The following is a 13,099-nucleotide window of genomic DNA, read 5'->3' on the forward strand; positions in this document are numbered from 1 at the left end:
GTGTTCGTCTGCAAACCCTAGTGGCCTTCCTTCGCTGGTGAGAGAGAGGATGTTGCCGTCGTCGTCGCCGTCGCCGTCGCCGTCGCAGTAGCAGCCAGATTTGGTCACGACTTGGCCTTCCTTCGCTGGTTTTCTTTCCAAATAGCTTTCAGGGTCCTTGGGGTTGTGAAAGAGAGAATGTTGTCGTCGCCACTGAGGAGTTGTGAGAGGGATGAGTGAGGGAGGGAGGGATTCAAGAGAGGTTCTGCTGGGAAATGTTCGTTTGATCTGAAACCCTAGGCAAATGAGTGAAATGGGTTTGTTTTGAGGGAGATAAGTTTGGTTTGGTTTGTTTTGAACCGGTTAGATGGGATTGGTTTGAGGTTTAAAGTGGCTCAAATAGATGGGGATTGGAATTCAAAAAATTTTGAATTTTTTAAATAACCACCATTGGATGGTTGTCAGGACACATGGCACGCTAGAAACTCACGGAAGTAGGATGGAAGTAGAGTTTTGGAAGTAGACGATGTGGATCCTACTCTCTCCTATGTGTCCCATTGGTTTGGTGCGAGGGATTCCATTCTATAGTGGCTGCGTGTAAATCCCTTCACCCTTATTTTAATTTCAACTTTTTTTTTTTTTATAGCTAGGCACTGCATATATTCTTGGCAAGCGGCAACTAGTAGGAACTTTAATCTCATACAAATAACGATTGCCTCACATGATCATTGATATGTGAGAGGATGTGTAATTTCATTTTTGAGTTGGCGTTATAAATTTTTTTTCCAAAATTATCATATGACAAGCTTTTACACCTCATTTTTTTTTTTGTGTTGAATTCTATTCCTAATATTTAACTATTGCCTTTAACTTTTAAATTGGGTTTTCAAGTTTTACTGATTGGACTAATTGACTTCTGATTAATGACGTAAGGGCACTCGAATGCAAACACACATTTCGCACCCTTGCGGTTTCAAAGTTTCAGAATATGCATGAGAGAATATCCTTGTATGAAACGTCATGGATACAATTTTGTTAGGGAAAATTACAAGATTAGTCACTTTTGAGTTTCTTTTTACAAAATTAACCACTCTATGTTTCACTTAACGAAACTAACCATTACAATGTCTATCTCTCCCTTACTTACTTTGTTGACATTTTTACCCCTGCCCGTATTCCCGCCCATCCCTCCCTTGCAACCCTTCCCACCACCTGGCACGACGCATTACCCGTGTCTTCAGGCTTCTCTCCTTTGAGCACATGCAAACCCACCTCTCGCCAGCAGCAGAACCTCCAATGTGAGGCCCCTACACCTGTACTTCCACTGCGAGGATCCTGCACCCCTTGAAAACCCACTTCCACCGCCTTGAATCCCCTGAACCACGAGCCCCTGTTGGTAAAATCCTGTGAACATCACCGGTAGAGCAAATGTCCCGGGATTAAGTTCTGACCATAAAATGTAACTATCATGCTTGGATAGAGGAGCATTCAATACTATCAAAGTTAGACGGAAGCACCTCTTATTGGTTAGGAGTGAGTTGTGAATTCTTGTGAGAAGCTTGTGATGTTTGATCCAAGATATTCGGAATAAAAATCCGTATAGATTTGTTGGCTTTTTCAATTGCTTTCTCGTCAGGAAGAGCAGCTCCTAATTCCCATTGTCCCAAAACAAGATGGAAATTCAAACAAAAAACAGTGAGCTTCAAAAAGGTTTCCAAGGCTTATAACTGGGGCATCCTCTGCTTTTGATGGGGCCTTCAACTTCTCCAATACTTTGCTCCAGTGAAAAACAAAGGGGCCATCAATGGCGCATGGGAGCAGGTTATCATCAGACTGTCAGCTTCGTTTGGCAAATCAGCAAATGCTAACAAGGAGAGGTGGAATGGTCCACTAAATGTTTTTTCGATTCAAATAAAATTGCCCTATTTGCACATGCTACCTCAAGTTATGCACCTATCCATGGTGAAAATTGCGCAAAATTGCAGGTCACGAGTTCCTCATAGGAGCGGCAGGGCAGGGGAGTGCCGTTGCGGCGGAGGTGGGTGTGATGCGACAGAAGGAATGGGGTAGGGGTGGGGAAGGACAGAGTTGGTGGGGCGGGGCTGTGAGAGAGAGAGAGAGAGAGAGAGAGAGAGAGAGAGAGAGAAAGAGAGAGAGATGTTGCAGATGAGAAGAGGGGTTTCAGGGCAGGTGCACTGAGGAATAGAGGGGTTGTTGGGTTTGGGTGTAGCAATGGATGGGAGCGTGTAGATGCACAGGCATGACGGGTGGGGTGGCAGAGGAAGAGGAAAAAGAACAAGAAGAGGCAGAGCAGCAGCAGAAAAGGGGGTAGGAGGCGAAGAATGGCTGGTTTCGTCGAAGAACGGTGATCGGAGAAGAGAAAGTGAGGGTTTTGTAAAAGCCAACCTGATATAGCTTAATCTTGTCATTTTCCTGTTTTCTTAAACCATCATAGAGAATCTGAGACCCAACCCGGATTTATATATTAATAAAAAATTCTCATCTTATAAGACTTCCATATTAGATTTAGAAAGGAAGAAGAAGATCATACCTTTGGTCCGGTGAAGAAAAGGCTCAATAATGGCGTAAGGGCACACGTATGGTTTAGTTTTTTAAATTTTATCTACCGGTGAAGAAAAGGCTCAATAATGGCGTAAGGGCACACGTATGGTTTAGTTTTTTAAATTTTATCTACCGGTGAAGAAAAGGCTCAATAATGACGTAAGGGCACACGTATGGTTTAGTTTTTTAAATTTTATCTAATCAAAATTTCTTTTCTTAGGCATTTCTACAAATAGGCTCTAAGCATATCAGTGCAATGAAAAGCTAGAATAACATTTTGCCCAGGCTTTGGTTTGCTCAACTCCATCACTTCTCATCATCGAACATGACAGACACCTACACAAATTCTGCATCAAAGAGGTAACTGATTCAGTTTCTTTAATGGATTTCTAACCCAACCCATTAAAGGTTACTACCAGTTATCCTAACCAAGTGTTGTATTGCAGATTGGCAGTTGTTACAGGAGCCAATAAGGGGATTGGGTTGGAGATATGTCGCCAGTTAGCTTCCAATGATGTAGCAGTGGTTTTGACAGCCAGAGATGAGAAGAGGGGTGTTGAAGCTGTTGAGAAGCTCAAAGGGTTTGGACTAGCTGATGTCGTTTTTCATCAGCTGGATGTGATTGACCCTGCTAGTATTGCTTCCCTTGCTCATTTCATCAAAACCCAGTTTGGAAATCTTGATATCTTGGTAACTTTGGAGTCCATATTTTTATTTGTATCATTACAGAGAATTTCATCAGAATCTAGTTGCAGAAAATCTTGGCATCTTGACTTGATTCGTTGAATGATTTAAGCTGAAATTTGTTCTAGGTGAACAATGCAGGTATCTCTGGAATCAAATTAGATGATGATTCTTACGGAGCTCTAATGGCAGTGGATGATTCTGTTAGTCTCTGACCCTCTCCTTTGTAATTAACGTGTGATTGCAAGCTTTACAATCTGTACTTCATATTCTAGAGTTCCTCACAAGATGGTTATGTTAAAAAAGACTCCTAGAATCCTATCCATTACCAATTTATCTTGTGTCAAATTTTTGGAATGATTACAGGTTCCAAATTTAACCCAGTTATCACTTGTGATAAACTCTTCCTAGGATTCCAACATGAATGTGTGTGTTTTTTGTGTGAATGACGGAGAGAGAGAGAGATTAGGATTTTTTATGGTATAGTAGCAAAAAAGGAAACTCTGTAGTTTTTAGTTTATGGTCACCATTTGATAAATTTCTACAAAAAGTTGCCTCTAAGAAAGGTGTGAGACTCCTATTTATTTGATAGAAACCCATCAAATAGCTCCCCAGTATGTTGCAGAGGGAGTACAGGAAAAGATGAGTCCAGAGTTCCCGTATTGGGTGTGTTAGTGTTTAAATATCCATCAAACAGTTCTCAGGTTAGGCAAATACCATACTTAATCCTAACCAGATGAAAGTCCTACCATACCCAAATCACTAGGGTAGGCAACACTTCAACCCACCTCATTGTTACTCTTATAATGAACATAAATGGCTTATTACTGTTGTAATTGGGCAGGTTGGGTGGATTTGCTTGTTCTTCTTTTTCTTTTTTGTGTTCTCTGGATCTTGAATAGGTTTCAGTACACTATAATCCTATCAAGTCTTGCGCCAATGATTGAGCCATCGTATTTAATAATTGGGAAGGCCCGTTTGAGACCAGCCCATGTATTAGTTTTGCTTGGTCAAAGGTTGCCACTGCATGGATCCAAATTCAAATCCATTCAAGAACAGGGTTTGAGCCATTCAGATGCAAATAAGTGGCACTGGTGTGGGATACTTCACACCCAGCAGTTTGTAATTCAAATTATCTGATTGTTTTGCTTGACAGTCTAAAACCTGTGATAGTTTAGTAGCTAGTGAGAGGAACAACCTCCTCAACATTGGGTGATTTGTTAAAGAATTTTTCAGCTATTATCAAACTGATTGGGTTTATTCTCTCGTATAATTTGTTTGTTTTGCCTTTTAGGCTGCCTTTTTAGAGGTTTTATTCTTGGGCTTTTCAGATTCTATTCAAATGTTAAAAAAACAAGGAATAACTTTCTTAATCCTAATAGAGAAGGATTAAAACTTATGCTGAAATGCTTCTACTCATGCAGCGAGAAGTTAAGGAAGCTAAATTAAGACAATTCGCAAGGCAAACTTACGAGACAGCCGAAGAATGTCTACAAGCAAACTATTATGGCACCAAAAAAGTGACTGAAGCACTTCTTCCTCTCCTTCAGCTATCTGATTCGCCGAGAATTGTGAATGTTTCTTCCTCTCAAGGACAGCTACAGGTACTGATAACAAACTTGACTTTGTAAAGATATTGGTCGGTACACCTTAGTACTTGCTCCATATAGGTTAGAGGATTGGAGAAACAAATCTTTTGCATCGGTTTAAACAAGCTCTTCCTTGTATAAAAAAAAAAAAGCTTTTTTTCTTCCTTTTCCCTCAGTTATTTGAATTTCATCATTCTATACATCTAAGCAACATCTTTTTTTTCATGTGGTAGTTCGGTTAGGGTTCAAATATGGCAAAGATGTGTTCTCATATAGTCATCGCATAATTTGGTGGCTAATCTGACTTTGCAGGTGTCAATAAAGAAAAGTTCAAAAAAATCCAATCTAATTTGAATTGCTTGAAGAATAACAACCAGTCCATGAAAAACAAGAAGTTTGTTATGTAAATGAGATGGGCCACCAAATGGCATGTGAGGAATTCCTAATTCCCCATGATACCATGCTTAGATTGAATAACAGCCACTATGGTTGTACACGCAGAGAACCCCCCCCCCCCCCCCTTTTTCTTTCTTATTTTTAACACAAAAAAGTGAACAACCTACTGAAAAGGTCCCACCTAGTTCTGCTACATGGAAGTGATGTTTTGGTCATTTTGAACATTAGATGGATGGGAAGTTCTTAAAAGAAGTAAAGAGTCTATATGTCAAATTCAGTGGCTTATTTCAACCATATGCTTGTCATGTATGAGCTTTTTCCCCCCTTGTTTCTCAATGGTCCTTGTTCTCTCTTCTACTTCAAACAAAATGAAAAGATGATAGGGACTTGAGATGGCAGTTTGATTAGTTGGTCAAATATGTTGATCGTATGCCACTGAATCTGGGTCTGCAACCCATTCAATGATTTGGATTCCCCATTTCAATCTTTTGCGAGATTAAAGTCCTTGTTGAAACCAAGAGCTTGTAACCTTGACTTGCCATTTATTTGTAATGATCTTCACATTGGATTGTCTACTATCAATTAATAGCTTTTTACATAAATCTGGACTAAGATTGGCCAAAAATGATCTAGTGTTATTACTTGAAACTATGATCCATTTCACTAGCAAAAAATTTAAGTGGTAACCCCTTTGTAATGTTCCATGCTAAACTCAGGTCGTCTAAATAAACCATGATCTCTACAGAATTCTGTTCTGCCACTAGAGGACTTCCTCTTCCCTTTAGTAATAGTATTAGTAATAAAACAACATGAGTTGGTATGGATAATATGCTAATTCAATTTAATTGAATATAATTTCTCTAATTCTGTTGTTGCAGAACATCTCACTCACCTGGGCTAAGGAAGTCCTCAGTGATATTGATGGCCTCACAGAACAGAGAGTGGATGAGGCACTGAACAAGTTTTTAAAGGATTTCAAGGAGGGTTTGATTGGGACTCAAGGCTGGTCTGCCTATAATCTATCCAAAGCAGCTTTGAACGCCTACACAAGGATTTTATCAAAAAAGTTCCCCAGATTCCGTATAAATTGTGTCAGCCCAGGTTACGTTAAGACTGACCTTAACTACAACACAGGGAAATTTACTGTTGAAGAAGGTGCAGCAGGTCCTGTAAAGTTGGCTTTGTTGACTGATGATGGCCCTTCTGGGCTATTCTTTTTTCAGAAGGAAGTGACTTCCTTTTGATTGAATATTGTTCAAGGTTTTTTTTTTTTCCTTTTCTTTTCTGGTTGGGGGTTGGGGATGAAGATCATCTTCTCTTGTTTGAATGTTGTTCAAGATCATCTTCATGAGATAGAATAAAGCTGGAACTACCTTTTTTCCATACATAGTTTTACTCCTATGTATTAAGCATTTGTCTAATAATTAATGAAATAAAGTAGGTTAGAACTGGTACTAAATTGATATGATTTTGTTATTAGACTTAGTTTGCTTGGTTAGATTGGTTTCCAGATGTTAGTCTTATTCAAGTAACCTTTGCTTTCCATTACCTTCAATTGGAGAACTTGAAAAACACAACACAAGTTTACTGACTTCAATTCGAGAATTTTAGGTCAGACAACACTTTTTAATCTCAATTTTCAAAGACAGACAACAAAAGACTTCGAAGGAAAAGGTCACTAGGGCAAGATTAGCTATTTAACTGAAGCAACAACAGTGCCCTTAAAACTCTGCCACGAAGAGGTATCAAACCCCTTCAGCTGCAAAATCTCAAGCCACTATGATCATTACTGTTTATCAGCTAACAAGTTGATAATTGAGGATTGAGATGCAATGAGGCCCAACAAGTTCATGGCAAGGGGGGGGGGGGGAGGTGTGGTGGTGATGGTGGCGGTGGTGGAGTGCTGAGACGATCAGGGGAAGGAGAACGGCGGTATTTTAGTTTTAACTTGAAATTATTGTTGCTATGAATTTAACCATGTGATCATTAAAAGCAAGAGTGAATGCAATTTCAATTTCGAAATTGAAAGAGTTTCTCACCTATTTCAGTGAAATTTGATTGGAATTTTACTGAAACAATGTGCAAAAGTCAAATCAAACAACTTCCGAAATAAAAATCCCCTCATGAAATTGAAATAGAAATCATGCCAAATCAAGCTTAACTGGGGGAAAGGTTGGACTATTTTTCGATTGTGTGTGGCTAATGGTGTCAATTAGGTATGGTTCGGGTTCTGGAATTGGGCCTACTTATGGACATCTAATCTTATGACTGGACTTTTTAGATTTCTTTTTGGGGAAAATGATGCCAGACTGCTGGTATCATGGATTTGGATTCTGTGTTGCCGCTGCCCGTACGGCCGGCATGCGGCCTCACACAGGCAGGGTGAAATGACTGCCCTACCCACTGCCAAAGCACCCTGCCTGGCTGGGGTCCACGCCCTGCCTGTGATGGCGCACGGGCGTGGCAACAGAGTATCCCGATTGCGGTATCATGCGCCCTCTCACATACTCTTCTCCTTGATATGTGGGCCTCTCTCTGTATATAAAACTCTGCAGTGCCCCTCCTATGCCCCCTTTGGCTTCGTGTGCATGGGAGATTCCATTCTACACTGACAACATGTCAATCACTCCCCTTTTACTTATTTCAATTTTTTATGGGAGAATGTTCTCTGTGCCGGGGGCGCAGGTTGCGCCCAGACACATGGGGGTGGGCGCAATGACCACCCTGCCCCCTGAGTGGTAGGCACATGTGTTTGGGCGCAGCCTGCGTTGCGGCACAGAAAACATCAGCCCATTTTTTATTGTCTTTACTTTTCTTTCTGTGTTATCCATGTAGGGGTGTCATTAGTGTCAAAATTGGCACATTAGCTCATCCCCCGTAAGGATATCCTTAGGCTAGCAAAACTTAACCAACAATCTATTTTGATGGAGTTTTATTATGATATAACGAATAAATGCCCAACAAATTGATACTATACAACAACAACAACAACAACAACATCATCATAACCTTATTCCAACTTAATGGGGGTCGGCTACATGGATCCTAAAAGAATCAACAAAATAATAATAAAGAAATAAAGGGAAGAAGTATACAACATCAAACCAAACTCTAGGACATCTAGAGGTCTCTGTTGAACATGGTCATACCACCTCAAACAATTCTCTCTAAGTTTATCATGTATCGAAGTTACTCTCAACCCAGTTCTAATATGATCATTCCTCACTTTATCCTTCCTAGTTTTCCCACTCATCCATCTTTGCAACACCAACTTTATTTATTTGGCACTTCTTCACCGCTCACATTCCGCCCCATTCATCGTAACTAGTCTAATGATAATTATATAAAACTTTCTTTTAAGCTCTTTAAAGGGATACGTCGATCACACAGAACTCCAATCGCACCTCTCCACTTCATCCACCCTATTTAATCCTTTGGGCAACATCGTAATCTACATTGCCCTCCTTGTTTACGATTGATCCCAGATATCTAAAGTGGTCACTTTGCGGGATCTCTTTCTCATCAATATTATTCACCATCTCATTATCCATCCTAGTGCGGCTAAAGTTACACACCATATATTTGGTCTTAGTTCTACTTATCTTTAGACCTTTTGATTTCCTGATAATTCTCCATAGCTTCAATTTGGAGTGTTGAAATAGGTGGAGTTCCTATTGGAACTCAGGGAAGAGGTACTTGTGGATAGTAGAGATTGCAAGTGGTTCAGGTGATGAACAAGTGCAAGTTTGGAAAGAATTAAGTGTCTTTTCGTTTCAGATTTGGTGAGTGGTAGCGATCTCTTGAAGTGGGCTACAGCGGTAGGAGAGGTACGTGGAGCCATGTCCCATCGTGTGGCAATGGTGAGTTGTACGGAACACCCTTGGTGGAGGTGTTGGCCATGCCGGTTTGGGTATGTTAGTCAGGCAAGGAAACCTTGGGTAGGGGTGTGGGCCATTCCAGTTGGGGTATGACAGAGTTGGCAAAGTCGACATCAACACCAGTCTTCTTTAGGGTGGCTGCAAAATCCAACCCAAGGTAGAGATCATTGGGGTTGGGTATATCTTGTATTCTGTTTGTCCACATAATTGATATTGAATTTGTATTTGTAATTGAGATGGGTTTTGAGTCCATTACATGTATGGGGTAAAATCATAAGTGTGTAGGGATTAGGGTTTGGGGTTCCCCTATATATTGTTTTTATGTGAAAAACTCTAATCACAAAAAAATGAAAGTACTTTGTGAGATGGAGAGTGGTGTAGAAAGTTTTTCCAAGAAGTATGGAAAAACCCTGATTCTCTCGGGTGGAGGGTGGATGTAGACAAGTGAGACATCATCCATGGAACCCGTCCAAACCACTTAAAATATTATGTTTTGCTTGACTGGTATAAGTTGCATAACTGATTTCTTAATAGTGATGTAAGGGCACTCGCAAGCAAAGCACGAAGTTCCTATTCTGGCGGCTACAGAGTTCATAGAGAAAAATATCTTTGCATGCATGGGGGCACTCGCAAACAAAGCCCGAAGTTCCTATTCTGGCGGCTACAGAGTTCATAGAAAAAAATATCTTTGCATCCATGGGGACAATATGGATTAATTTAGTTTTCTTGAAATATCAAACTGAGACAGCCACCAATTGACTTTTCAATAATGATGCAAGTGCAATCGTAAGAATGCACAAATTTCACTATTTAGGATCATTGGAAAGGAAATACTTTGGCATTTCTATAGACTCCTAAACCTAAAAGCATATCGGTGCATTGATTGAACAACTAGAATTCACATTTTGCCTAGAATTCTCATCGTTGAACATGACAGACACCAAAACAAATTCTACATCAAAGAGGTAACTGATCCAGCTCCTTTAATGGATTTCTGACCAAACCCATTAAAGGTTATCACCAGTTATCCTAACCAAGTGTTGTATTGCAGATTGGCAGTTGTTACAGGAGCTAATAAGGGGATTGGATTGGAGATATGTCGCCAGTTAGCCTCCAATGGTGTAGCAGTGGTTTTGACAGCCAGAGATGAGAAGAGGGGTGTTGAAGCTGTTGAGAAGCTCAAAGGGTCTGGACTATCTGATGTGGTTTTTCATCAGCTGGATGTGAATGACCCTGCTAGTATTGCTTCCCTTGCTCATTTCATCAAAACTCAGTTTGGAAAGCTTGATATCTTGGTAACTTTGGAATCCCATATTTTTATTTGTATCATTATAAAGAATTTCATCAGAATCTAGTTGCAGAAAATCCTGGCGTCTTGATTAGATTGGTTAACTGGTTTAAGCTGAAATTTCTTCTAGGTGAACAACGCTGCTTTCTTTGGAATCAAACCAGATGATGATACCTATGGAGCCCTAATGGCAGTGGATGGTTCAGTAAGTCTCTGATTCTCTCCTTTGTAGTTAGTTAACATTTGTGGTTGTAAGCTTTACATTCTCTACTTTCATATTCTATAGTTCCTCACAAGAGCCCTAAAGACCAGTTTGGTTAGACCCCAATCCAATCACCTGGTTCGATGTCCTGTATAGTTTATCAGCTAGTTAGATGAATACCCTGCTCAGCATTGGGGGATTTATTGAGAAAATTTTCTTCTATAATCAAATTGATTGAATTTGTTCTCTCCTGGAAATTTGTTTGTGTTTTTTCCTTTTAGGCTGCCTCTTTAATGGTTGTATCTTGAGGTCTAGACCGCTTCTTTCTCCCTTTAATAAAATTTTATTTCATTAAAAAAACGGATGAAGAAACCTGCTCAATCCTTATAAGAAAGGATTAATACTTATGCTGAAATGCTTCAACTCGTGCAGTCAGAAGTAAAGCTAGCTAAATTTTGGCAACTGGCAAGGCAAACTTATGAGACGGTTGAAGAATGTCTAGTAGTGAACTACTATGGCACCAAAAGAGTCACTGAAGCACTTCTTCCTATCCTTCAGCTATCTGATTCGCCGAGAATTGTAATTGTTTCTTCCTCTGCAGGGAAGCTCCAGGTACTGATAACAAACCTGATCTTGTAAAGATATTGGAAGTTACACCTTAGAACTTGCTTGTTAGAGGATTGGTGAAACAAATATTTTGGTTCTATGAATTAAAGAAGCTCTTCATTGGAGTCAAAATAAGGAAGAAAAGAAAAACCTTCCTTTGCCCTCAATTATCCCCTTGCAGTCTTGCATGCTAAATTCAGCTCCACCCAATAAACTTTTATCTCAATTATTTTGGGTTGGCTGCACAATTCTCTTCTACACCTTAAGCACTATCTTTCTTCCCTTGAGGAGAAAAGGAAAAAAAAAAGGAAAAGAAAAACAATTAGATGTGTTGGTATGGATAATATGATAATTTATTTTAATTGACCATACTTTCTTAATTCTGTGAATGTAGAACATCTCACACACTTGGGCCAAGGAAGTGCTAAGTGATATTGATGGCCTCACAGAAGAGAGAGTGGATGAGACAGTGAACAAGTTTCTGAAGGATTTCAAGGTGGGTTTAATGGAGACTCAAGGCTGGTCAGCCTATAATATGTCCAAAGCAGCTTTGAATGCCTACACAAGGATTCTATCAAAAAAGTTTCCCAAATACCGAATAAATTGTGTCTGCCCAGGTTATGTCAAAACTGACTTCAACTACAACACAGGGAATTTCACTGTTGAAGAAGGTGCAGCAGGTCCTGTAAAGTTGGCTTTGTTGCCTGATGATGGTCCTTCTGGGCTATTCTTTTTCCAGAAGGAAGTGACTTCCTTTTGATTGAATACTGTCTCAGATTATTATTTTTTTCCTGGTTTGTGGTTGGGGATGAATATCATCTTATTTGGTTGAATGTTGTTCAAGATTGTCTTCTTGAGATAGAAAAAAGCTAGAACTACCTTGTTTCCATTCATAGTTCTTTGCTCCTATGTATTAAGTATCTCTCTAATTAATGATGAAATAAAGTGTTACAATTGCTACTGAATCAAATAATTTTTTATTTTATACTGTCATTAAATTCTTAGTTTTATTGGTTCCCAAACATTACTCTTTATTTATTCAAATAAACATTGCTTTCCATTACCTTCAATTGAAGAACTGAAAAAACATGGTATGAGTTTACTCCAGCTTCAATTCGAGATTTTAAGGTCAGACAACACTTCTTAATCTCAACTTTCAAAGACTGATAAAAAAATTCGAAGGAAAAGGTCACAAGGACAAAATTAGCCATTTAACTGAAGCAACAATAGAGCCCTTAAAACTCTGCCACCAAGTGGTATCAAACCCCTTCAGCTGCAAAATCACAGCCTGGTTGCCATTAACACAACAGTTTCGCACCAGGAGACGTTTTATTTTACAATTCGAATAGAAAACATAAAACCAAACTAGAAAATCATGCATATTCTACTAGAAAGCTGTTTCTAAGTGTTAAGGAATACCAGTTCGAATTTTGAATACGACAACACCCTTTTGAATTTTGAAATTGTTTGACATGTTCAATATTCTTGTAACTACTTATCCTTTCTTTCTAGCTGGTTTCGTGTTATCCAAACTCCACAATTGATAGAGTTCACTTGTAATACAGTTTGTGACATGATTCAAATATAAATACACAACTCACCTCCTCAAACGAGGATGAGAAGAAATACCCAAAAATACTCTTATTTTTTTACATGGTATCATCTGCCACTTGATCCTCTTAGTGGCCATAAAGTCTTCCGCTTCTTTGCCCTCCTCTTTCCCTACTTCTAATTTCCAGCACCATATCACTTTGAAACTCTCTTCAGGTAACTTCTTACTATGGAAAACTCAGCTCTTTCCTCTCCTGCGCACTCATGATCTGGTTGGATTTATCGATGGCACACAACTCCATCAAATTCCACCACTGCTGCAACGGAATCCTCCATTTCCTCTCCTTCTACTGTTAATCCTGAC

The 13,099-nt window shown here is 39.5% G+C and overlaps 2 protein-coding genes across 2 annotated transcripts in view; both read left to right on the forward strand.

The window, feature by feature from the left end:
* The window catches only part of LOC122643945 (salutaridine reductase-like), a 15,669-nt gene extending 9,077 nt beyond the window's left edge, over window positions 1-6,592 (forward strand). Inside the window, exons 2-6 of the mRNA XM_043837520.1 lie at window positions 2,778-2,901; window positions 2,988-3,231; window positions 3,354-3,428; window positions 4,650-4,829; window positions 6,089-6,592. Coding sequence (XP_043693455.1) covers window positions 2,867-2,901; window positions 2,988-3,231; window positions 3,354-3,428; window positions 4,650-4,829; window positions 6,089-6,454 — 900 coding nt within the window. The 5' untranslated portion in view covers window positions 2,778-2,866 and the 3' untranslated portion in view covers window positions 6,455-6,592. The remainder of the gene's footprint in view (window positions 1-2,777; window positions 2,902-2,987; window positions 3,232-3,353; window positions 3,429-4,649; window positions 4,830-6,088) is intronic.
* A 3,426-nt stretch (window positions 6,593-10,018) lies between these two features.
* On the forward strand, window positions 10,019-11,946 carry LOC122642305 (salutaridine reductase-like). Its single transcript, XM_043835746.1, has 5 exons — window positions 10,019-10,053; window positions 10,140-10,383; window positions 10,507-10,581; window positions 11,011-11,190; window positions 11,579-11,946. Exons 1-5 carry the CDS (start codon window positions 10,019-10,021, stop codon window positions 11,942-11,944), a joined length of 900 nt encoding a protein of 299 aa, XP_043691681.1. The 3' UTR covers window positions 11,945-11,946.
* The last annotated feature ends 1,153 nt before the right edge of the window (window positions 11,947-13,099 follow it).

The sequence above is a fragment of the Telopea speciosissima genome, chromosome 10 (genome assembly GCF_018873765.1).
Source record: "Telopea speciosissima isolate NSW1024214 ecotype Mountain lineage chromosome 10, Tspe_v1, whole genome shotgun sequence".
Lineage (NCBI taxonomy): Eukaryota > Viridiplantae > Streptophyta > Magnoliopsida > Proteales > Proteaceae > Telopea > Telopea speciosissima.

What these genes read in the sequence shown, in the direction of transcription:
- LOC122642305 (XM_043835746.1), top strand. Translation starts at nt 10,019, where the DNA reads ATGACAGACACCAAAACAAATTCTACATCAAAGAG. An exon ending in TAATGGCAGTGGATGGTTCA is followed by an intron (nt 10,582 to 11,010) that starts GTAAGTCTCTGA and finishes CAACTCGTGCAG; the next exon opens with TCAGAAGTAAAGCTAGCTAA. An exon ending in CCTCTGCAGGGAAGCTCCAG is followed by an intron (nt 11,191 to 11,578) that starts GTACTGATAACA and finishes CTGTGAATGTAG; the next exon opens with AACATCTCACACACTTGGGC.